This window comes from Nylanderia fulva, unplaced genomic scaffold (assembly GCF_048542155.1).
Source record: "Nylanderia fulva isolate GAGA-0341 unplaced genomic scaffold, ASM4854215v1 Scaffold44, whole genome shotgun sequence".
In the NCBI taxonomy this organism is placed as follows: domain Eukaryota; kingdom Metazoa; phylum Arthropoda; class Insecta; order Hymenoptera; family Formicidae; genus Nylanderia; species Nylanderia fulva.
Window position 1 is genome coordinate 929,195 of NW_028190521.1, and position 23,055 is coordinate 952,249.

At 38.4% G+C, this 23,055-nt stretch overlaps 1 protein-coding gene across 1 annotated transcript in view; it reads left to right on the forward strand.

Annotated features, from left to right (window-relative positions):
- sowah (ankyrin repeat domain family member sosondowah) overlaps window positions 1-23,055 on the forward strand; it is a 164,852-nt gene that overhangs the window by 77,805 nt on the left and 63,992 nt on the right. The window contains exon 7 of the mRNA XM_085486485.1: window positions 22,435-22,446. Within this exon, the coding sequence (XP_085342611.1) occupies window positions 22,435-22,446 (12 nt within the window). The remainder of the gene's footprint in view (window positions 1-22,434; window positions 22,447-23,055) is intronic.

The window sequence follows — 23,055 nt, forward strand, 5'->3', positions numbered from 1 at the left end:
GTGCAAAATTGGTTTTTAATTAATCTAATCGATAGATTTTCGTTTGCAAAATTGTTTTGAAATGCGTTTTATTTTTGTTTGCACACATCTGGCACACAAGTTATTAAAAAAAATTTTGGGGGGATTAAGTTCACATTAACCCCCCATTTTGTGCAAAATTGGTTTTTAATTAACCTAATCGATAGATTTTTGTTTGCAAAAATTGTTTTGAAATGTGTTTTATTTTTGTTTGCACACCTCTGGCACACAAGTTATTAAAAAAAACTTTTGGGGGGCCAAATTCACATTAACCCCCCATTTTGTGCAAAATTGGTTTTTAATTAACCTAATCGATAGATTTTCGTTTGCAAAATTGTTTTAAAATGTGCAAACAAAAATCTATAGATTAGGTTAATTAAAATTCAATTTTGTACAAAATGGGGGGCTAATATAAATTTGCCCCAACCCCTTCAAGTTTTTTTAAATAACGTTTGTACTAGAAGTGTGCAAATAAAAATAAGAAATGTGCAAATATATGCAATCAAATCATGTAAAAAAAATTTAATAAATTCTAATATTGGGGGGCTAACTTCACCCGGAGCTGTCAATTTCAATGAAAAATCTTTTTAAGACAAGTAATATAATATAGAAAATACTAAGAAAAAAAAAGATTGTACGATCTGAGAAGAGAATCTGCGAAGTAATCTTTCGATCTCTCTCGCGAAAAAATAACGAACCCCTACTTTGCGTCCCGGGAGCTACATTCAAAAACACCCTCTGGTAGTCGAGAGTGCACATCAGCGATGACCGGACATGGATATGTGTACATACACGACGCACGATAAGTATCGCGACACATGTCGGGTATAAGTGGCCGTGATCAATAAAGCCGCTAGAGGTTTCGTCTGGTGGCTGTTGGCTGAAGTTGAAAAATCGCTGTTGAAGAAAGCGCGTCCTCTCCTCTTCTCTCTCTCCGGCCAAACTGTTTCTCTCCCTTTCTCGCCTCCCGGCCACGAGGTATCACCGAACAGCAGGGTAGGTGCATCATATTCATGTTTGTACACAGTAGCCCGGCCGTTTCGATACACACACACACACGCACACACACTTATATACCTATACATAATATCTCTGGCCGTAATACGGCGTGGGGCGCTACGTCGCGTCGTTGGTTCCACCGGACAACGCCACGTGATGGTAATGGCCGCGATAATTATTTAGATAGCGGACGATATATGCTTCCTAACGCAGCATGGGACCCCGAGTCGCGTCGTTTCCATGGTGCCCCCGTTGGTTGGTGTAAGCCGGGGAGAGACGTGGTGGCCTCCCGAAGCGATGGAACCTATATATAGTAACCACCCATTGGAAATGATATCCTCCCAGTCCCTCTTTGCCCTCATTATTTCCCTGCTGCTTGCACGAAACTATACCCTCTCTCGGATCGCTCTCGAGATGAAGTCGTTTCCTGGTTGGATCCCGTGATGCTGCGAGACCTCGAATTCGTGATAAGACACGCACTTTCGTTCTGGAAAAATGGTTTTGGAATACAATTATGTAATCGCACAATTGGGACGTGGGTTAAATAGATTTTTGAGTGACATGTGTGTGTGTGTGTGTTTATGTGTGCAATCTAATATATTTCAGAGTGAATTGGTTCTCTGACAGTTCTCTACATAGTTTTTGCGTGATCACACATGGAACAAAAATATCAGCTACCATAGCTAAATTTTAGATGTCTCTATTATTACACCTGAAATTTGGTTACCATGTCTAAATAGCTCTTTATGATAACTAATATTTTAACCATAATTTAATGAGGAATTTCCCATTTAAACTATAGTTTAAGGGAATTCTAAACGTCGTCTTGTTTAATTAATAAAACATTATTTTTGCACACTTTTTTCTTTTTATTGATTCAATAGAATAATATATGCTTTTCCACGATTAAAGTACATATAGAAACAAAATGCGGACCTACCGATTTTATGTTAAAAATAAAAAAAAAGTTTCTTAACATAAAATCGGCATTTATCATTCTATTTAACCAATAAAAAGGAAAGGATGCGCAAAAATGATGTTTTATCGATTAAACAGGACGGTGTTTAGGATCCTTCTAAAATTAAGCCAATTTTTATTAATATTGTAATCCATTAGAGTTCAGATTCACGAATCGAGGTACTTAGGGATGGATTTAGTCGTGGGCGATTTGAGCGCGATATTTTGAATGTTGAGTACGAGCTGTGACGATTTAAAAGGGAGATACCGATAAATCAGAATCGCGGCTAATCGTTCTATTTATAGAGATCCCCTCGGGAGAGTCTAGACATAACTCGGCTCTCGTCAGGATACTTCCTCGTGGCTTCCCGACAGATTTTCAGGTGGATTAACTCGCCTCGCCGTTGTGTGGCGGGACATTACTTCCACGCAGTGCACCTCCGGTCCACGGACGGATCCTGGGGCTGAGGGTCCCTCGATTTTCGCATAAATCAGTCCCGGTTCTCCGACCGTACAACCTGCCCCTGCTCCGTATAACCCTCCTTCTTCCTCGACGTTGTTCCACCCACGGGAACCCGGGAGAGCAAGTGAGAAAGACGAAAGGGAAGGATCGCGGAGAAACGAAGAACGAAGGGGCGCTATTTTATTGCCGGCTTAATAAATGGAGGCTCTTTTATTTGCTTCAGCCAGCATCCGCTCGTAGTTTGCCAACCTGTTTGCTAACAACAAATTAATCGGGTGACGTATCCCAACGCAAAATATATATATATATATATATATATATTTGTACACATGCGTGTATCCGTGAGTCCCATCTCTCTCTCCTCGTTTCCGTCTTCTGCGTCGTTCCACCTTCTTTTTCTCCGCGCTGTCTTCTTCCTACGTGGCCGAGGACGAGAATGGGCAGCTCGACAGCGGTTCCTTCACCCCTTCGAACGACTTGCAACCTGCTGCTCACTTCTCTTCCTTTCCTTTCAGTCCCTTCTTCTCGTCTCTCATTGCACTCGATGCGACCAATACTTGTACAAGCCTCTGTAATTCATAACGCGATCGCTCCTCGGTTTCTTGCCGGCCGTAAGCTAAAAAAGGAAGGGAGAGACGAGACGAAGCGACGGACAGATCTGACGTCACGTATATATCATTCCATCCGGGAAGGAGACCTGACCTGGCCAATATCGGCGCCAGTTCTTTTTTTTTTTTGACTGGAATGAGACGTTTCTGGGTTCCGTCCTATCTGAATGCCCTTACACAGATTTTTCGCAGAAGAAAATAAGTGGAGATAAATGATCGAAAGATAACCTTCTCTCCCGCAGTCTCGTCTGTGGCTGATGACAGCGGAATGCAGAATTTAGTAAATCAGGTTGAATTTTTTGAGTTTATCTTAATATATTTACGCATATTTATAATAAGGGATGTGAAATCTAGGTTAAATATTTCCAACGATTATTATATCATATACTCTATTTATCTGGCACCGATACTCGGGAATTATTGTATTTTCATGTTGCTCTTGCGCCAGAGATTCTTGCCAGAATCTTATACAACCCATGTGTTTTTTTTAGCGAAATACGATTAAACTTGTCTTGAGAAAGATAGGAAGGAACATTTTTCGCAATATTTTCGCGAAGAGAGAAACTGTCAGGAAGGCCTGCAAATGACGACAAGTTACTGACGTTCCGATACATTTCTATCGGGAATAATAAAGCCTCCCTTCTCGGTCCCTTTTTACGTCCGTCGGAATTCATCGAGGGAGGAACCTCGGTCCCGTTTACTTTTCGATCAGCATCGATGCATCACCCAGCGATCGCGGGAAGTTTTTTTCCTCTCTCACGGATCGGCCGGAGGAGACAGAGACGTGATCCAGGGTACAGAGGAGAGAGATGTTGCTCTCTTCTTCATCTCCGGACCGGAGGAGTCGCGCGGACATCCGACTGAATGACGCCCGAGGGATTTTGAATTCCATCGTGAGAAGCCGCGTGCACGTGCTCACGGAAGAGAATCTCGCCGAAAGGCGGTGCAAGAAAAGAGCTCTTTTCTCATTTTTCTCTTTTTATATATATACATATAGTAGAAAAATTTGTGTTTTCTTGTTAAAAATGATCCCCGTTAAAATTTTTGTGTTTAATATTTAACACATTTATGTATTAATTTAACATATTACTGTTTTGTTAATTGAACTTAAATGTTAAATTATTAAAACAACTGAAAAAGATGTAAACGTAACACAATGTGCACCTATTTTTAATTTTACACAATAAATATATTCTGTTTTATTATAGTGACAAAATTTATCTGGTAAAATTTACAGAAAAAATGTTGATTTTCTATTTTATAATATAAGCGAGGATAATAAAATCTAAAATTAACACATTTTTGTTAGTTTTTACATTAAAAGTATGTTAATTTTATACAAAATTTACTTTAAATTATTTGAAGTTTTACATTTATATTATGTTAAATTAACACAAAAATTTCTGTGGAGCGTTTGGGATATGTGATATCTGTTAAATTTAACAGAAATTATTTAACTGTGTATATATAATATAATCAAAATAATGATTTTGATCATTTCGAAAATTTTTATTATTTTCATCATTTTTATCATAAATTATTTTGATCATGTTGATTATTTTGATCAATTTGTTTGGTTTGACTAATTTGATTATCTTGATCATTATTATATAATTGTTTAATTTATTTTGATCTTTTTAATTGTTTTTATTAATTTGTTCATCATATAATTAATAACATAAATGAAATAATTATAATATACACTTCTCAAAATAAATATGTCTCTATAGACTGAATTTTTTTTAACTTGTAACTTTTTATAAATAGGTGAAAATAACGAAGAAATTTACGAGTTTTCTCCTTTTTGTTTTAAACTTGTAAATTTTGAAAAAAAGTTACGTAAAGTAACTAAAAAAATGTTATCGATTGACATATTTGTGCTTTCTAGTACTCTAAACTTGGCAAAAAATCACAGACATGCTGTAATCTTTATAGTGATCCGTATTTTTAAAATGATCAATGTGTACAATATTTAAAAAATCTAGATTTGCTTTGATAAAAAATTAACAAAATTAAAATCTGTGGCAGAACAATCTTTTCTGTACTTTCTGACATGATCTTTTTGTTTTTTTTTTTTGTCAATTTTGTCAATTATTATGAAAAATAATTATAAAGTATTCAAATTATATCCAATTACAATTTATACAAAATTATTTTCTGTGTATTTTTGACATACAGAGATCTTCCAAAAAGACCTAAATTTATAGGAACTTTTTCTCTTATTTTGCTCCCTAAAAACACCTTTAAAATCTCTATATACATATAGTTTTAGAAACATCCTGATATATATATATTTATAAAATAAAATGATCAAGAGCGATGAACAAAGTAATAAAAACAATCAAATAGATCAAAATTATTAAATGAAAAATTGATGAAAATAATATATACCTACACTGAAAAAAAGTTTGTTAAATCAACAAATATTTAATTCATTTATTAGAAACAAATAAATATTTGTTTTGAAAAGGATTTTCTTATATCAAATAAGTATTTTTTATATCAAATAAATGATTTATTTGAACGTATTGAACTAAAAATATTTATTAATTTAAATTTTTTAAAAATATTTATTAATTTAAATTTTAAATATTCATTAATTTAACAAACTTTTTTTCAGTGTACATCTTTTTATTTACCTCGCTAGAACGAGGTATGTCGGTGCACTCCGGACTCGGTAAAGAGCGGCGTATCGTGATATCGTCGCTCGCCAGCATCGTCGGTCGTCGTGGTTGTCGTCTCTTCTCCTTTCAGCAGCTACCGGAACTCTCTCTCTCTCTCTCTCTCTCTCTCTCTCTCTCTCTCTCTCTCTCTCCGGGCAGGCTCCGTACCGGCGCGGCGCGGCGGTCATGCGTCGCAACTATAATTTGAAATAATTTATAAATCCTATTCAATTCAAATTAAGGCTCTACTCTGTCGGATGAATAAAAGATGGGCCCAAAGAGCCGCTCGCGCCCGCTCTTGCGCTCTTGCGACGAGATGAGCAGCGGCGCAAGCGCAATAATAATGCGCAAATGGGATTCCATTATACGCGAATTGCCTCGAATTTCTGCCTCGAGATCATGATCGACTCGCGATATATTATATTTTGCCGATAAATCGCGCGTTAATAGATATGGATGCCAACACGTGTTTTTGACAGATCGATTGACAGATACACGGAGTGTATCTGAAATTTCGTACACGATTGTATATATTTTTTTTTATCTCTTCTTTAGATCGAGATGCAGATATCTTATGCAAATTACATTTTTGCAGCTCTTGTCTAACGCGCAATTAATTCGCGGATTAGTTCCAATTCGCGCGTCTCGTTCGCTCCCGGGAGAGATTTGGACGTCATATTTTGTCGCGCGCGAAAAATGCTACGGGGTTGGGCCGTGTGCGGCCTTTTTCCCCTTGTTATCCGTTGGCGCCAAGAGGAGGAGGAACAGACGGGGAATTATAAAGCATTACAACGAGTGCTGTTAACGCGCCGTGTCCAATCCGGGCGCGACTCTCGAAAATAAAATACAAAATGACGCGACAACGCTTGGCGAGCCTCTCTGTCAAATCCATCGGCGACATTCCGAATCTATCCGCACTCTTGTCGCCCTCGTCCTCCCCCTTTTCTCCTGTGCACATGTGTGCGTCGATGGCGCGTTTTTTCCCTCTTGGTCCACGTGATCCAGCGAGCTCGAAGCAATTGTTCCGTCGCTCTTTTTTATTCAGTCTCTCATCGCTGCGGAGATTAAAGACCTCTGTATGCCGGAAAACATGAAAAAAAAATGAGAGATTTGTATAAATTGTAAAATAGGGTTTAGTTTGAATATTTTTTATAATAATTAAATATTGACAAAATTTAGAAAAAACAACAAAATACGCGTATGGAAATTTAAAATAATTTTGTACCTGTCTGTTACTTGCCCCCTTTTCATATCTGAATTTATATTTATACATTAGAATCTTTTCGATTAAATATTTTAGTAGTATTTAGTAGTTACCCTAATTTTATCAGCCTGCTGTTTCACGAAGATTCATTAGAATTCAATTTTCTCCTGATGAAATCATTTTTCATATTTGAGTTTGTATTTACAAATCAGAATCTTTTCGATTAAATATTTTAGGAATTTACAATTTATTTACAATTAAATTATTTACAATTTATTTACAAATCGGAATCTTTTCGATTAAATATTTTAGGAATTTTATAGTATATACAGTTCTCTTTTATCTCGAGAATACAAGTTACCCTAATTTGATCAGCCTGCTGTTTCACGAAGCTTCATTAGGATTCCATTTTCTCCTGACGAAATAATTTCGGGCTCTCATTCGGAAAAGAAATCGACCGAAAGGAAGAAAGCCGGAAGACCAAACCTGGCAATTAGGTCGAGGATAAACGGGCGCGGGAGGATGTTGCCGCGTTCAATTTTTCTTCCGCGTTACGTCGAGCTTCAGCTCTCTCTTTCCCTCGGATCCGAGCGGAAAAGAGGTGGAGGACTAAAATCAATTTGTTCGTATCTCCCCGCCGTTTCGCGAAGATTGCGTTTTCACCCCGGGACACGAGGAACAGCGACGACTTTCAATTCGTCTTTCCGGCTCTCCCGTTCCTTTTTCCACCATCCCTCGTTCGCGGCCTGTTCTACAGCTAGGCGAGGAGCAGCACACGCACGTAACATAGATGTATAAGCAGGTTCGCAGGCTTCTTGCTCTTTCCCTTAACCGCGCGAGAGAGGACGATCCGCTCGAATTGCAAATCAAATAGAATGCAATCCGCTGCAGCGGCGGTTACATTGCGCGGACGACGTTTGTGCGGGATATATGCCTTCCGCTCTGATATATGTTCCCTCTTTTCTTTCATCGTAGAAGAGGAGCCGAGAGAGAGAGAGAGAGAGAACTCCTTAAGAGGAACAAGAACGGGTAGCGTCGACGTATATACAGGGTAGCCCGTTTTAATGTCCCACCCTGTATACTTTTATTTTCCTAGGCCTTTTATGAAGAAATATTTCGAGCAAAAGTGATTTGACATTATTGACACAAGATAGATAGATAGATATTTATTTAATTACAGATTACTGTCGAAAAATTAACTGATGTTTTTTTTTTTATGGAAATCGATTTTGCGCGCCCTTTTCTTTTTATTGGCTGAATAGAATAATAAATTAAAATAATTTGAAATTGAAATTAAAATTCGTGGAAAAGCATTTATTATTCTATTCAATCAATAAAAAGAAAGGGGTACGTTAAGGATACCCTTAAGGGTTTCCTTGATTTTTCCACGAATTACACAATATTGTAATTTTACAATATTAAATAGAAAAAATAAGATAGGACATTAAAATAACATTAAGGGAGGTACAAGATAGATAGATATCAATTTAATTACAAATTACTGTCGAAAATTGACTAATCATTTTTTTAATGGAACTCGATTTTGCGCACCCTTTTCTTTTTATTGGCTGAATAGAATAAATGCTTTTCCACGATTAAAGTAAATATAGAAACATAGCGCGGACCTCCCGATTTTGTGTTAAAAACAAAAAATTTCTTTTGTATTACACGTGCAGGCAAAGTGGCACTTTGTGTGCGTGTTTTCTGTGCGGAAAGCGGCCGATTTCCCACGCCGCCATCTAGCGGCGACGCGGTGAGTAAATAAGCCGCATTCAAAGCCATTGCCTACGGCTGAGCCGCGTTCAAAGTCATTGCCCACAGCTTCAGCCGTGGACAATGACTTTGAACGCGGCTATTCCCGCACCGTGCCGTCGCAAGATGGCCTCCTCGCACACAGAAAACGCGCACAAAGCCACTTTGCCTGCACTTGTAATACAAAATATCGTGTGTATCAAGTGCGGATTGACAATTGTTCACTCGTGTGCAATTGTCAACTTTCCGCACTCGTGACCAATTGTCAACTTTCCGCACTTGATAAACAATATACTATTCTATTCAACCAACAAAATAAAAGGGTGCGTTAAGAATCCCCTTAAGGGTTTCCTTTTTCCCTTAAGAATTTCCCGAAATTTTTCCTCAAAAAGAGAAGCAGCTTTCTTATGAATCTCTCTGATATTTCAATAGATCAGAAGAATCTGCCAGACGTCTGTCTTTAATAAATAATCATTATTTTACTACCCCAATTTTCATCAAGGGATCAGTTGCGACAAAAATTTTCGCGCGTTGAATGAAAAAAAAAGATCGGCTCGTTCCCGTAAAAGCGGCCCGCAGAATCATGTTGCTGGCGGAGCCAATCGAGAGTTTATCAAGCGCATTCGGGAATATTCGCCGCTCAATTTCGTTTTCCCCCCTATTTAATCATGGCCCGGGCCCCCGGCGCGGCGCGGCGTCGGGGGTGGCTCGCACGGCCGTTTCAGGATAGAGGGGTACGCCGCCGGAGTGTTTTGCCGTAGAGGGGTTGCTGAGGGGGCGGCGGCAATAGCCCCGGCTCGGGCCGTTCATTTGTCAGGGGCTGTCGCGCCGCGAGCGTGTTTCTGTTCCAGCGGCGCAGATAGCGGCCCATCCATAGGCCGTTCATCTTTATTCCTTTATATATATATATATATGTATATAGAAAGAGAGAGGGAGAGAGACTATTCCCCAGACCTCTGTCCTCCAGCCCCCCTCTGCCCCCTCGTGGCCCCCCTGTGTCACCCCACACGCCCTACACGATTCTCTCTCGAACTCATTTAATTACAACAAACAATTTATTAGGTCCATCCGGGGATCCGCCCACGGGGTATAAAATGGTGGGGAGAGGATGGGAAGGAGGGAATAGGTCAGGGGGTGGATCGGGCGCCACACTCGTTCGTTCGGGCGAAACGCTCGAGGAAAGCAAAATTATTCCGTCAGGGATTATAAGCGTCGCGCGCCTCGTCTGGCTGTCATTCTGAGCTTCTGGGTCAAATGATGCCGCAGAATTAACGAGTCCAACGAGCACGCTGCCGGGTCCGATGAGATTTATAGAAGGCTTTCTTCATTCTGTTCTTGGCATACGTGTAATAAACTTTATCTATAGGAAAATATATGTATTTAAAATGAATTAAAATTTCTAATTTAAGATTTTTTTAAGAATAAAAAATGTTTATTTTTTTAATATATATTTATATATAAATATTTATAAATATATACACATTTTTTAATGATTTATTTCATAATATATATGTATATAATAAAAAAAATATATAATACATGCATTTTGACATATATTATGGGAAAAAATCTTGAAATTTGTATATATATTACAAAGGAGAAAATGGGAGAAATACATATGTAGGGAAAAATAATTGAAGTTGCGTTCTTTAATCACGAAAATGCGTCGATCGACCAGATATACGAAAGTGTGACGCCACTGAAGACGAGAGCGTGAGATTCGGAACCAGAAGTAGTCTCTCACCGAATCACTCTCGACGAATCGCGAGTTACACCAGTCAGTTCTGGCTGGTGTGGAAAGCGAGAAGGAGCAGATAGGGATCGCGGGCACCATTGTAACGAACCATCAAGCGTAATTGAAGCCGCAATTACATCTTCTGCTCCCGGCGACTTGTTCAGCCTATCTTCTTTCTTCCTCATTTACCTTCGTACCCACATGAATTCGAAATAGCGGATTCTTTAATAAAGATCGCGCGCTAACGTAATTCCAAGTGTGGAAAGTCGCGGGATTTTCCACGGAGGCCCCCCTTCGTTAATTCGCGGGTGAAAGCGAGAGATTCATCGACATCGAAATCCCACATAGTCCAGTAAAATTAGACTTGAAAAGGGCAAAACTTCAACAAAAAATTATAGTCAAGCTGAATTTTTGCGGAGACCTTTATTTCGATGTTGCAATGAAATCCTGAAAAGTATCCTTAATTTCAGTCAGAGCGTTTTTTTTATTAGGGGTAAAAGGAGGTTTTAGTTTTTTGCCATTATCTCGAAAACTATCGATTTTTCAAGAAAAATAGTTATTATTAAAATTGTAGCTCATACGATTCTCTATAAAAAAGGTCTTTATACTTTTTTTCGTAAAACTAATCGTTTTTGAGTAAAACGCGCGGTAAAGTTGCAATATTAATACTATATAGTATAATATGCACATTTTCTTTCAGACTTAATTTGCTCTATATCTTCGAAACGATTAATTTCACGAAGAAAGTATAACGACCTTTTTTGTAGGGAATTTTATGAGCTACAATTTTGATAATAATTATTTTTTTTCGAAAAACTGATAGTTTTTGAGATAATAACAAAAAACTAAAATTTACCTCTTTTACCCCCATAAAAAAACTCCCTGGCTGAAATTAAGGGTACTTTTTAGGATTTCATTAGAACATCGAAATAAAGGTCTCCACAAAAATCCAGCTTGATTATAATTTTGTTGAAGTCAAAGTCTAATTTTACTGGACTAACAGTATCAGAGAGATCTTGATGATTTGATTCGCACCTTCTTGGCTTATCGCGCGCATGAATCCGCGATTGATAATCGGCGCGATTTACGATCGTGTTTGCGTGATAATTTACCTGGGTGCGGCTCCCCGAGGGTACCGCTATGTGGGTGTTCGTCTCGATGACCCCTGAACCCTTCCCTCGTTCTCCAGCGAGGAATATATCCGTTCGGGGACGCGCTATCCTCCGTTGATAAGATTTGCCACTCGAAACGCTCGTTCGTCATTCTGTGTAAGCGGCTCGGCAATTCTTTCCAACACTAACAACATGTGATCTATCGTTTCCGGGTTTCCTACTCGGTTTTCCGAGACTTCCTCCAGCGATTCGTCACACTAGTTTTATTAATAGCCGTCGATTATCTTAATAGTCGCCTTTACGAACCAGGAATGCAGTCAGATGATATGAAACATCTATAAAAGCAAGCGGATATTTATAGTCCTGCTCAAGATTTTTTTATTTGATCTAATGATCTGATTTTCTCAGCCAATCGTGATTTAAGTAACCTTAGAATTTTTAGACACATCTCAGAATGATTATATTCTATTCAAAAAATTTCTTTTCGAAATCCTGCGCAGAATTCTCCACTGAAAAAATTGTATTCTCAATTTAAGAGTTTTCTACTTATTTTTGTATCAATTTAAGAATTTTCTACTTATTTTTAGAATCCTAAAGTCTAGCGTCAAAAGAATTTCTTATCTTAAGAGAGGAATCTTTTAAAGATTAAGATCAGATATTCCTAATTTTAAAAGAAATTTGTTTTTATATTAATAAAAAAATATATTATTTTACACTACGCAAGCAAAAAGATCATAAATTAGATGTGACACTTATTTATTTGCAAACATTTCTTTTAAGACGCTTGAGTTTTCTTTTTTTCGAGCTATTTAACTTCATCCATTCTTCTAATAAGCTAAAATTATTCAGTGACAAACACAGTACTGCGTTTTTAAATTAAATTGCAATAGTATATATGTATAATAAAACCATAAATGTTGCTGCAACACTATAATCATACAAAAAGCCAAATATATCATCCGCATAAAAAAATATACGATCGTTTATTATTAATAAAAAATACATTCTTACTCATTGTCAGTATGAAAGGAGCTAATAAGAAGCAAGCATAGATATTAGGCGCAACAAAATTGTTTTTATAAATCCCTCTTTAATTATTTTGACTTCAAAATTAAATTCCTTTTCAATTTTTTTTACTTCAAAATAGATATTAAATGCAACAAAATGATTAAAAAAATTTTTTTTTTTGAAATCAAAATAATTAAAGAGGAATATAATTTTGAAGTTAAAATAATTCAAGAGGAATTTAGAAACAATTTTGTCGTACCTGATATCTGTTTTAAAGTCTAAATAATTAAACAGGAGTTTAATTTCAAAGTCAAAAAGTTAAAGAAATTTAGAAACAATTTCGTCCTCTCTCTTACTTCGAGAATACAATTTTTCGGTGTCTTTTTTTTCTACCCGCGTTACGTTTTCGACGATGCCTTATCGTCGTAACGTCATACATTTCTTACCGAAATATATGCTTTCATATATGAAAAAAAAATCTCTCGTCACTGATCTGGCTCGACCGACGAGTTTAGCCGAGGAAGTAGTTTACCTGAAATCTTGTCGAAGGAAAAGTCTCGTCATCGAGAAGAGTCGTAAAGATCTTTCACCTCCGCCTCACTCGCTCGCGCGTCGTAAACCATCTTCTACGAGTTTCTCGTCTCGAATACTATCTGATATTATTACCGCGATCCCGTCATATTATATAAAATATGGCCTCCTATACACGTAGTAAGCCGTTTCCCGGGGAATACTGACAGAAGTCAGAAGAAAAATGAAAAATAAAAAAAATCATCAATACATATTCATGAGAAAAAAATGAATAATCAGCGAATCATATCTTTTGTAATTTTTGGATAAAGTTCTAAGAGAAGCATTCAGGAATTTCGAAATTTAATTATAAAGATTGCGTGTTAAGTAAATTTAATACATTTACGAGAAAAAAAATTAATAAAAATGTTTGCGGTTGTTTATGAAGTCCAGAATTATCGAACATGCTAAAATAAGCAGGGAAAACAAGTCTCTCTCTCTCTCTCTCTCTCTCTCTCTCTCTCTCTCTTTCTGACGACCAGAGTAAGTCATCTTATATCGTGCGTCGTTGACTTGCACATTTTCAGACACAACAACGTCGTGCAATTTCGTTTCATCAAGATAGCCCTCGCCGACGCAAACAAAGTGCTTCCAACACGAAGTAATTAATTACGGTGATCTGATTGCACGCGATTAATCCTGCCGACTTTCGAGCGGATCATTAATTAAGGGTGAATAAATGTCTAGGGGAGGGATATGTAGGTATTTCTTCGAGAGGACACGCTCATTTATTTGGAATAATTTAGTTTAAATAAGAGTAAACCGTCCTTTCCTCTTTCCCTCTTGCATTTCTTCAAGTTCACGTTAAAAGCAGCCTCGAGACTCAATTTTCATTTGCATTCGAGATATGATCGGTCGTTCTATTAATTCACGAGGCAATTATTACTTAGTGATATTTACACGTAATTTACATATCCTTTTTTTTACGTTCATATATATCGTATCTCTCATTCATCAAAAGAAGATCGAGCTTTTAATTGCTTCGCCGAAAAACACCTGCCGACTCGAGGTGCCCCAGATAAAGTTTCAGAGGGCACAATGTATTCTTTTCGCGTCGAGAAATCACCGTAAAAATTACTGTACTTTGTATGTACAAACAGCAGCGAAATGTAATTATTATTCGGTACATAAACGCAAGGGGGGCAGATTTTGCCCCCCTCGATCTCGCGACGATGATTTTTTTTTATTTATACGGGCTACCCATTGTACCTTTTTCTCTCTCATACTAGGAGTTTTCTCCAAGAAAAAGCGCGACGAAAGCGTCGCTTACTAAAGGGTGGTCCTCCCCTTTGCGCGGCCCCCCTTATTTTCTTTCGTATTCACGAGCTTCACGAGCTTAAAATGCGGCAACGTTAGGCGGATGTTTAATTACTGTAAAAATTACTGTACTTTGTATATACAAACAGCAGCAAAATGTAATTATTATTCGGTACATAAACGCAAGGGGGGCAGATTTTGCCCCCCTTAATCTCGCGACGATGATTTTTTTTTATTTATACGGGCTACCCATTGTACCTTTTTCTCTCTCATACTAGAAGTTTTCTCCAAGAAACAGCGCGACGAAAACGTGGCTTACTAAAGGGTGGTCCTCCCCTTTGCGCGGCCCCCCTTGTTTTCTTTCGTATTCACGAGCTTCGCGAGCTTAAAATGCGGCAACGTTAGGCGGATGTTTAATTACTGTAAAAATTACTGTATTTTGTATATACAAACAGCAGCGAAATGTAATTATTATTTGGTACATAAACGCAAGGGGGGCAGATTTTGCCCTCCTCGATCTTGCGACGATGATTTTTTTTATTTATACGGGCTACCCATTGTACCTTTTTCTCTCTCATACTAGAAGTTTTCTCCAAGAAAAAGCGCGACGAAAACGTGGCTTACTAAAGGGTGGTCTTCCCCTTTGCGCGGCCCCCCTTGTCTTCTTTCGTATTCACGAGCTTCGCGAGCTTAAAATGCGGCAACGTTAGGCGGATGTTTAATTACTGTAAAAATTACTGTACTTTGTATATACAAACAGCAGCGAAATGTAATTATTATTTGGTACATAAACGCAAGGGGGGCAGATTTTGCCCCCCTCGATCTTGCGACGATGATTTTTTTTATTTATACGGGCTACCCATTGTACCTTTTTCTCTCTCATACTAGAAGTTTTCTCCAAGAAAAAGCGCGACGAAAACGTCGCTTACTAAAGGGTGGTCCTCCCCTTCGCGCGACCCCCCTTGCCTTCTTTCGTATTCACGAGCTTCGCAAGCTTAAAATGCGGCAACGTTAGGCGGATGTTTAATTACTGTAAAAATTACTGTATTTTGTATATACAAACAGCAGCGAAATGTAATTATTATTCGGTACATAAACGCAAGGGGGGCAGATTTTGCCCCTCTCGATCTTGCGACGATGATTTTTTTTATTTATACGGGCTACCCATTGTACCTTTTTCTCTCTCATACTAGAAGTTTTCTCCAAGAAAAAGCGCGACGAAAGCGTCGCTTACTAAAGGGTGGTCTTCCCCTTTGCGCGGCCCCCCTTCTTTCGTATTCACGAGCTTCGCGAGCTTAAAATGCGGCAACGTTAGGCGGATGTTTAATTACTGCAAAAATTACTGTATTTTGTATATACAAACAGCAGCGAAATGTAATTATTATTTGGTACATAAACGCAAGGGGGGCAGATTTTGCCCCCCTCTATCTTGCGACGATGATTTTTTTTTATTTATACGGGCTACCCATTGTACCTCTTTCTCTCTCATATTAGGAGTTTTCTCCAAGAAAAAGCGCGACGAAAGCGTCGCTTACTAAAGGGTGGTCCTTCCCTTCGCGCGGCCCCCCTTATCTTCTTTCGTATTCACGAGCTTCACGAGCTCTAAAGGGTGGTCCTTCCCCTTCGCGCGGCCCCCCTTATCTTCTTTCGTATTCACGAGCTTCACGAGCTTAAAATGCGACAACGTTAGGTGGATGTTTAATTACTGTAAAAATTACTGTATTTTGTATATACAAACAGCAGCGAAATGTAATTATTATTCGGTACATAAACGCAAGGGGGGCAGATTTTGCCCCCCTTAATCTCGCGACGATGATTTTTTTTTATTTATACGGGCTACCCATTGTACCTTTTTCTCTCTCATACTAGGAGTTTTCTCCAAGAAAAAGCGCGACGAAAACGTCGCTTACTAAAGAGTGGTCCTTCCCTTTGCGCGGCCCCCCTTGCCTTCTTTCGTATTCACGAGCTTCGCGAGCTTAAAATGCGGCAACGTTAGGCGGATGTTTAATTACTGTAAAAATTATTGTACTTTGTATATACAAACAGCAGCGAAATGTAATTATTATTCGGTACATAAACGCAAGGGGGGCAGATTTTGCCCCCCTTAATTTTGTGACGATGATTTTTTTTTATTTATACGGGCTACCCATTGTATCTTTTTCTCTCTCATATTAGGAGTTTTCTCCAAGAAAAAGGGCGACGAAAGCGTCGGTTATTAAAGGGTGGTCCTCCCCTTCGCGCGGCCCCCCTTGTCTTCTTTCGTATTCACGAGCTTCGCGAGCTTAAAATGCGACAACGTTAGGCGGATGTTTTAATTTGTTTGCGCCACGTCAAGCTAAACCGCGTAACCGCTGCACCCCATGCATAAAAAAATCCGGCGCGCGATCAGCCCCCCTCTGCCCCCCATCACCGACCGACCAATCTCCGAGGAATTCCTACTTTGTTATTTAATTATACGATCACGGCTTCCGGTGTATTCACATTTTGATTACGAAAAAAAGGAGGAAGAGAAAAAACCGCGCGTTCTTTCTCGTGGCGTGATTTCGCCATTTCGCCCCCTCCCTCCTCATCCAACTCCTTTCCCGGCGCAACCTTTGTCCATAAGATCAAGCGGTTTAATAACATGATTTCAAGAAGCGGCAGCGGTCGGGTACATTAAGGTCAGGTGGGTCAAGATATATAAGGATAATAGCCCGCCACCGATCGATCGATCCGTCGATGGATCGATCGACGATAGCTCTTGATAGATCCGAAGTAAGACGTTGTATAGCGTATACTATGTAAAGTTAGTAGATTGCAACGAACGAGTTTTGTCGAAAGGAAAAGAAGAATATAGGCCACCTGAGTGATGGATGAATTTAAATGTCATCTGTACTTATTTATTAATCGAGTATAGTCTTAAAACCGCGGTTATTAAATTTTATATTCAAAATCATTGCAGCAGAACTAATTTTACAAAATAGCAAAAAAATATCTATTTTTGTCAAACGGGTGAATTTAATTTTATTTTCATATTTTAAATACTCGCCTAATTCCCCAAATAAATATGTAAAATTTATTCATTTATTTATTATATTAATTTTAAACTATATTTTTTAAATAATTAATAATAAATATTATATATATTATTCAAAATATTTATATATTTTAAATATAATTTTCTATATAATTAAACAAATATATTTTCGAATAATTAATTCTTAAAATAAATTAATTACGAAATTAATACCAAATTAATGGCTGTCGAATTGAAAAAAGTTTTTCGGAAGAAGAAGAGATCGAGCGGTAAAATTCCCCAAAAATTTTTGTCGAGGCGATTCTCTCGTACAGAATTTTTTTTCTTGACAAATAAAAATTTCCACCTCACCAACTTCCACCCCAAAAAGACTGTCGATTTCGATATATCACGAGACGCGATGCCTTAATGATGAGATCGAAGAGAGCGCAAAAGATCGGACGATCGGCCGCGCTCTCACACACACACACACACATATATACACACTCGGGGTCAAGGTGGGGTCGCGGAGTGTAAAAATAATAATCAATCGAACGACCGGTAAGTGAGAGCTCGGCAATTACGCGGTGGCGGCGGTGCCTGTGCTGCGGTTTACCCCGGCAGGGGGGAGAAAGGGGGATCGAACTTCCTTCTACCGCGCCTTTAATTCACCCTCCGTCCCTCTTCTTCGCGCGCGCGCTCGCGCTATCATAACGTAACATAACGCGAGACTCCCTCGCTTTATATTATTAAAAGTTGAAAATTCCGGTGGGAGCCGGAGCGATCTTGCGGCGAGCCTCTACAGGTCTTTATTCTTCCCATCATGGGCGTCCGCAGGATTTTTTCCAGGAGGGGCCAAATTTTTTTCCAGGAGGAATTCTTTCCTTTTTTATTTGTTCCTTCTTAATTTTTTGGTTACTTTGTTTTATTTAATTTATTAAAAGGGGAGCAAATGCTTAATTTTTGTACTGATTCCAAGGGGGGCAAATACCCCCTCTTGCCCCCCTTTGTGAACGTCCATTCTTCCCATCCTTTCTCCATCCTCCTCTGTTTCCTCTTTCCTTGAGAACTTCACATTTTTTCTCCCTGCCTCCCTCCCTCTCCATCCCAATAAATTCATACAAACGTTTATTGGTGCAGCGGCATCTCTTGTGCCCCATATTTTTTTTATTTTTGTTCTTAATTTTTTGATTATTTTGTTTTATTTTATTTGTGCAAATAAATTTCAGTGCTTATTCAAAAGGGGAGCAAATGCTTAATTTTTGTACCGATTCCAAGGGGGGCAAATGCCCCCTCTTGCCCCCCTTTGCAAACGCCCATGCTTCACAATCTGCTCCATCTTTTTCTCTCTCCTCTTTCCTTGAGAACTTCACATTTTTTTCCTTGCCGCCCCCCCTCCGATAAATTCATACAAACGTTCATCGGTGCGGCGGCATCTCTTGTGCCCCATATTTTTTTATTTTTGTTCTTTCTTAATTTTTTGATGATTTTGTTTTATTTTATTTATGCAAATAAATTTCAATGTTTATTCAAAAGGGGAGCAAATGCTTAATTTTTGTACTGATTCCAAGGGGGGCAAATGCCCCCTCTTGCCCCCCTCTGCAAACGCCTATGCTTCACAAATCTTCTCCATCATTTTCTCTCTCCTCTTTCCTTGAGAACTTCACATTTTTTTTCCCTGCCGCCCCCCCTCTGATAAATTCATACAAACGTTCACCGGTGCAGCATTTCTTGTGCCCCATATTTTTTATTTTTGTTCTTTCTTAATTTTTTGATTATTTTGTTTTATTTTATTTATGCAAATAAATTTCAATGTTTATTCAAAAGGGGAGCAAATGCTTAATTTTTGTACTGATTCCAAGGGGGGCAAATGCCCCCTCTTGCCCCCCTCTGCAAACGCCCATGCTTCGCAATCTTCTCCATCTTTTTCTCTCTCCTTTTTCCTTGAGAACTTCACATTTTTTTCCCTGCCGCCCCCCTCCCCTCCGATAAATTCATACAAATGTTTTTATTGGTGCAGCGGCATTTCTTGTGCCCCATATTTTTTTATTTTTGTTCTTTCTTAATTTTTTGATGATTTTGTTTTATTTTATTTATGCAAATAAATTTCAATGTTTATTCAAAAGGGGAGCAAATGCTTAATTTTTGTACTGATTCCAAGGGGGGCAAATGCCCCCTCTTGCCCCCCTCTGCAAACGCCCATGCTTCACAAATCTTCTCCATCTTTTTCTCTCTCCTCTTTCCTTGAGAACTTCACATTTTTTTCCTTGCCGCCCCCCTCCGATAAATTCATACAAACGTTCATCGGTGCGGCGGCATCTCTTGTGCCCCGTAATATTGGCCACTCTGAGATAGCCAATCGTGTTATAGCTCTATCTCTCTTTCGCAGTTCCCATGGATAATCGTATTACTTATCTATCTCTTCTTGTACCGCCGCCTCAAGATGTCGATGGATCGAGAAACACGCGGCTATCTCTCTTCAGAGGCTTTCCGCCTCTTAACCGCGAATATCGATAAACTTCTCTCTCCTCTCGCACTCTCTCGAAAGTTTTCTCGCGGTCGGATGTGGAAATGCGCCGGCGCGAGTTTCTTCTCACACGTTTATCATCAATTCGACACGTGTGTAGCCGTGTCGTCTCGAGATTAAGGGGGATTAGAGGAGATACAAGCGAGAGATATCGGGGCGATTTTAATTAAATTAAAATTTATCGTCCATTCGCCGACTTTCATTGCCGAGATTTCACTTGGTTCGCGATGTGGCCGGCGAATATATATGTGCGTATTGTATGTATATGTAGTCCTCGGTGGCAGAGATGGGGAATTTCTCTCTCCGGCTGTCGATCCGCCTGACAATCCGATATTGTCGAAAGGTGGTAAAACTGTCCACCGAAGAGTAAAGAGATCGCATGGCGAATACGTATATAGATGTGTGCGTGTGAATTGTGAGAGTTACGCGACGCGTCCAATTGCCATTTACTCGCAGATTGATTGAAACGCGCCGACGTTGCAGCGTTACAATGTTTTTAAACGAAACAGGAGTCAGCGATAGAATTTTTCGTCAACGAAAAAGCGGAGAGAATATGGAAAAATAAAAAAAAATAAATTGGAAGGATTAAAAATAAATCGTTTGGATTAATATAAAATTATAATTCTAACTAACGATGTAAGGTGAAATTTTTTATTCTTCAAAGATTTGTTTGTAAATTCACCGAAAAATTATTGAATTCGAATAAATATCTATTTCAATTACTGCCTAATAAATCATTTATTTGAAATTAATAATATTAATTTGATGTGAAGAAATATTTATTTGATATAAGAAAATCCTTTTCAAAACATTAATATTTATTTGTTTCAAATAAGTGATTTATTAGACAATAATTAAATAAATACTGAATTTAATATTCGTCAACGAAATAGCAGGAGGGAATATAGGAAAATTTAAAAAAATGAATTGGAATGTAAAAATAGATTGATTAATAGAAAATTATCAGATAAATTGTAATTATAATGATGGAAACTTAAACTATTTTTTTATTCTTTAAAAATACTAAATTGTAGCAATTTTGTGTTATTCTTAAAAGTCTAATATTTTATTATAAAATACATTCCATATTACGATTTTTCACGAAACGATAAGCTGTAACGTTAGCTGTAGAATTTTTCGTCAACGATAAAACAAAAGAGAATATAGTAAAACTAATAAAAATGAATTGGAAAATAAAAATAAATCGACAGAAAAATACATTAACGGATTATTAAATAAATTATATAATTTACAATGGAAGTTTAAACTATTTCTTAATTTTGTAAAAATTTACTTGTAAGTTCTAGCACTTCTGTTAATTAAGTCATTAATTAATAATAATTATGTTCCATATCATAATTGTTACACGAAACAAGAGTCAGCATTAAAATTTTTTATGAACGAAAAAGCAGGAGATATAGGAAAATTAAGAAAAAATGAATTAGAAAGAGTAAAAATAAGATTAAGAAAGATTATTAGATAAATTATAATTATAATTTACGATGAACGCTTAATATCTATTTCTTGATATATTAGATATTTACTTTAATGATATGTTTATAAATTCTATGATAATTAAGTATAATATTTATACACACACACACACACTCACTCTTTCTCTCTTTTTTTGCAATTACCTATATTGATTTAATGAATATAAATAATTCAAACACGCATATTAGAACTCTTTGCATTCCGTACTTCGATAGAATCTCGTTTACGCGCGGAATAAACTGTTCGTGGAACATCAATCTCGAGGCGGGATATTATTTTTACTCTCTCTCTGACGTTATATATTATCCTTTTATTTTACACGGTTAACGACAGCGACGACGACGATCGGTAATCCTCTTCGATCGGGAAACGATCCAGAAGAGCCGGAATGATCCGAGGGGGCGCGCGCGCGGTTTTTTTTTTCTCCCGCGATATTACGTATTATGCTAAACACGCGAAAATGGCTTTTTAAATGAAACATCTACATTTATGTAGTCAACCTGGCCGCGTTCGTCGTTCTCGGGCGTCTCCGACCCCCTTTCGCGGACGATCGAACGAGATCGGAACACGAGGGGGGCACGAGGGGGGCACCGGCGAATTAAATGCAATTTTCGTCCACCGAGGCATGCATAACAAATTGTCGAACGTCTTTATACTTAGAAACTGCGGCGACATTATGCACGGATCGCGAGGGGGACGCAGGGGGGCGCGGGGGGCCCAAGGGGGGCAGAGCTATTTCGTCGCGCGGCCGATTACAATCCGATTATTATATGCCCTGCATAATGTCCCCTTTCTCTCTCTCTCTCTCTCTCGTTCCCTCTTTTACGTGTAAGCACGTACTCAGCTGCGCGTAATACGATCGACGAGAGCGGTGCGAGCGGAATTTCTAAACGAATGCAATTTAAGAGGGAGCAAAATGAGGCTAAGAAACTCCCCGGCTACCGGGAGCGGAATACCGCTGCTACGCTTGATCCTTAAAATTGAAAATTAAACGTTTCGTAGCGCGCAAGTGAATTTTTAAACCCTCGGCGCATGAATCTAACCCCGTGCCTTCACGCTTTTTCTGTTTCAGGATCCGACTTCCGTGAGTATAGGTCATTAAGTTTACCAGCCAAATGCTACAAAGTAATGGGTTTCGGCCTCGAGAAGATTGCGCCCTTCATCCCCCCCCCCCGTTTCCACGAGCCCCCCGGGGCCCCCGTTGGCAATTAATAATTGCGGTTCTTGCCGCAGGTTTCCTCGCATATGAGCACGAATAAGAGAGGGAGAGAAGTTTCGCGGATATCAACATGCATGTAGTTTACATTGCTAATCGCTGAAAAAGTCCCGCGATGCCTGTAGCAATAATTCGTAATAATAACTCGAGCGATGCGCCTGGCGCGAAACTTCTCTCCCCGTTCGATTATTAACGTTGTACGCCGATTTCTTCTGTTACATGCGTGGATCGACGCGTGATCTTCGTTGGACCTGATCCTCGCTGGGAATATATCCTTTACAGGGCGTGAGTATTTCATTTTATTTCTTTTGTCATTTTTTTCTGGAAAAAAAATTATCTGTTGACATATTTATCATTTTATTTGTGGTACTTGTGTCAATTATGTGTCCGCAATTTTTATGTAAGCACGTTGCATCTACGAGATCTATATACATATACAAAGTGTATCGAAATAAGTGCGAAAAGTTTTAGATGATT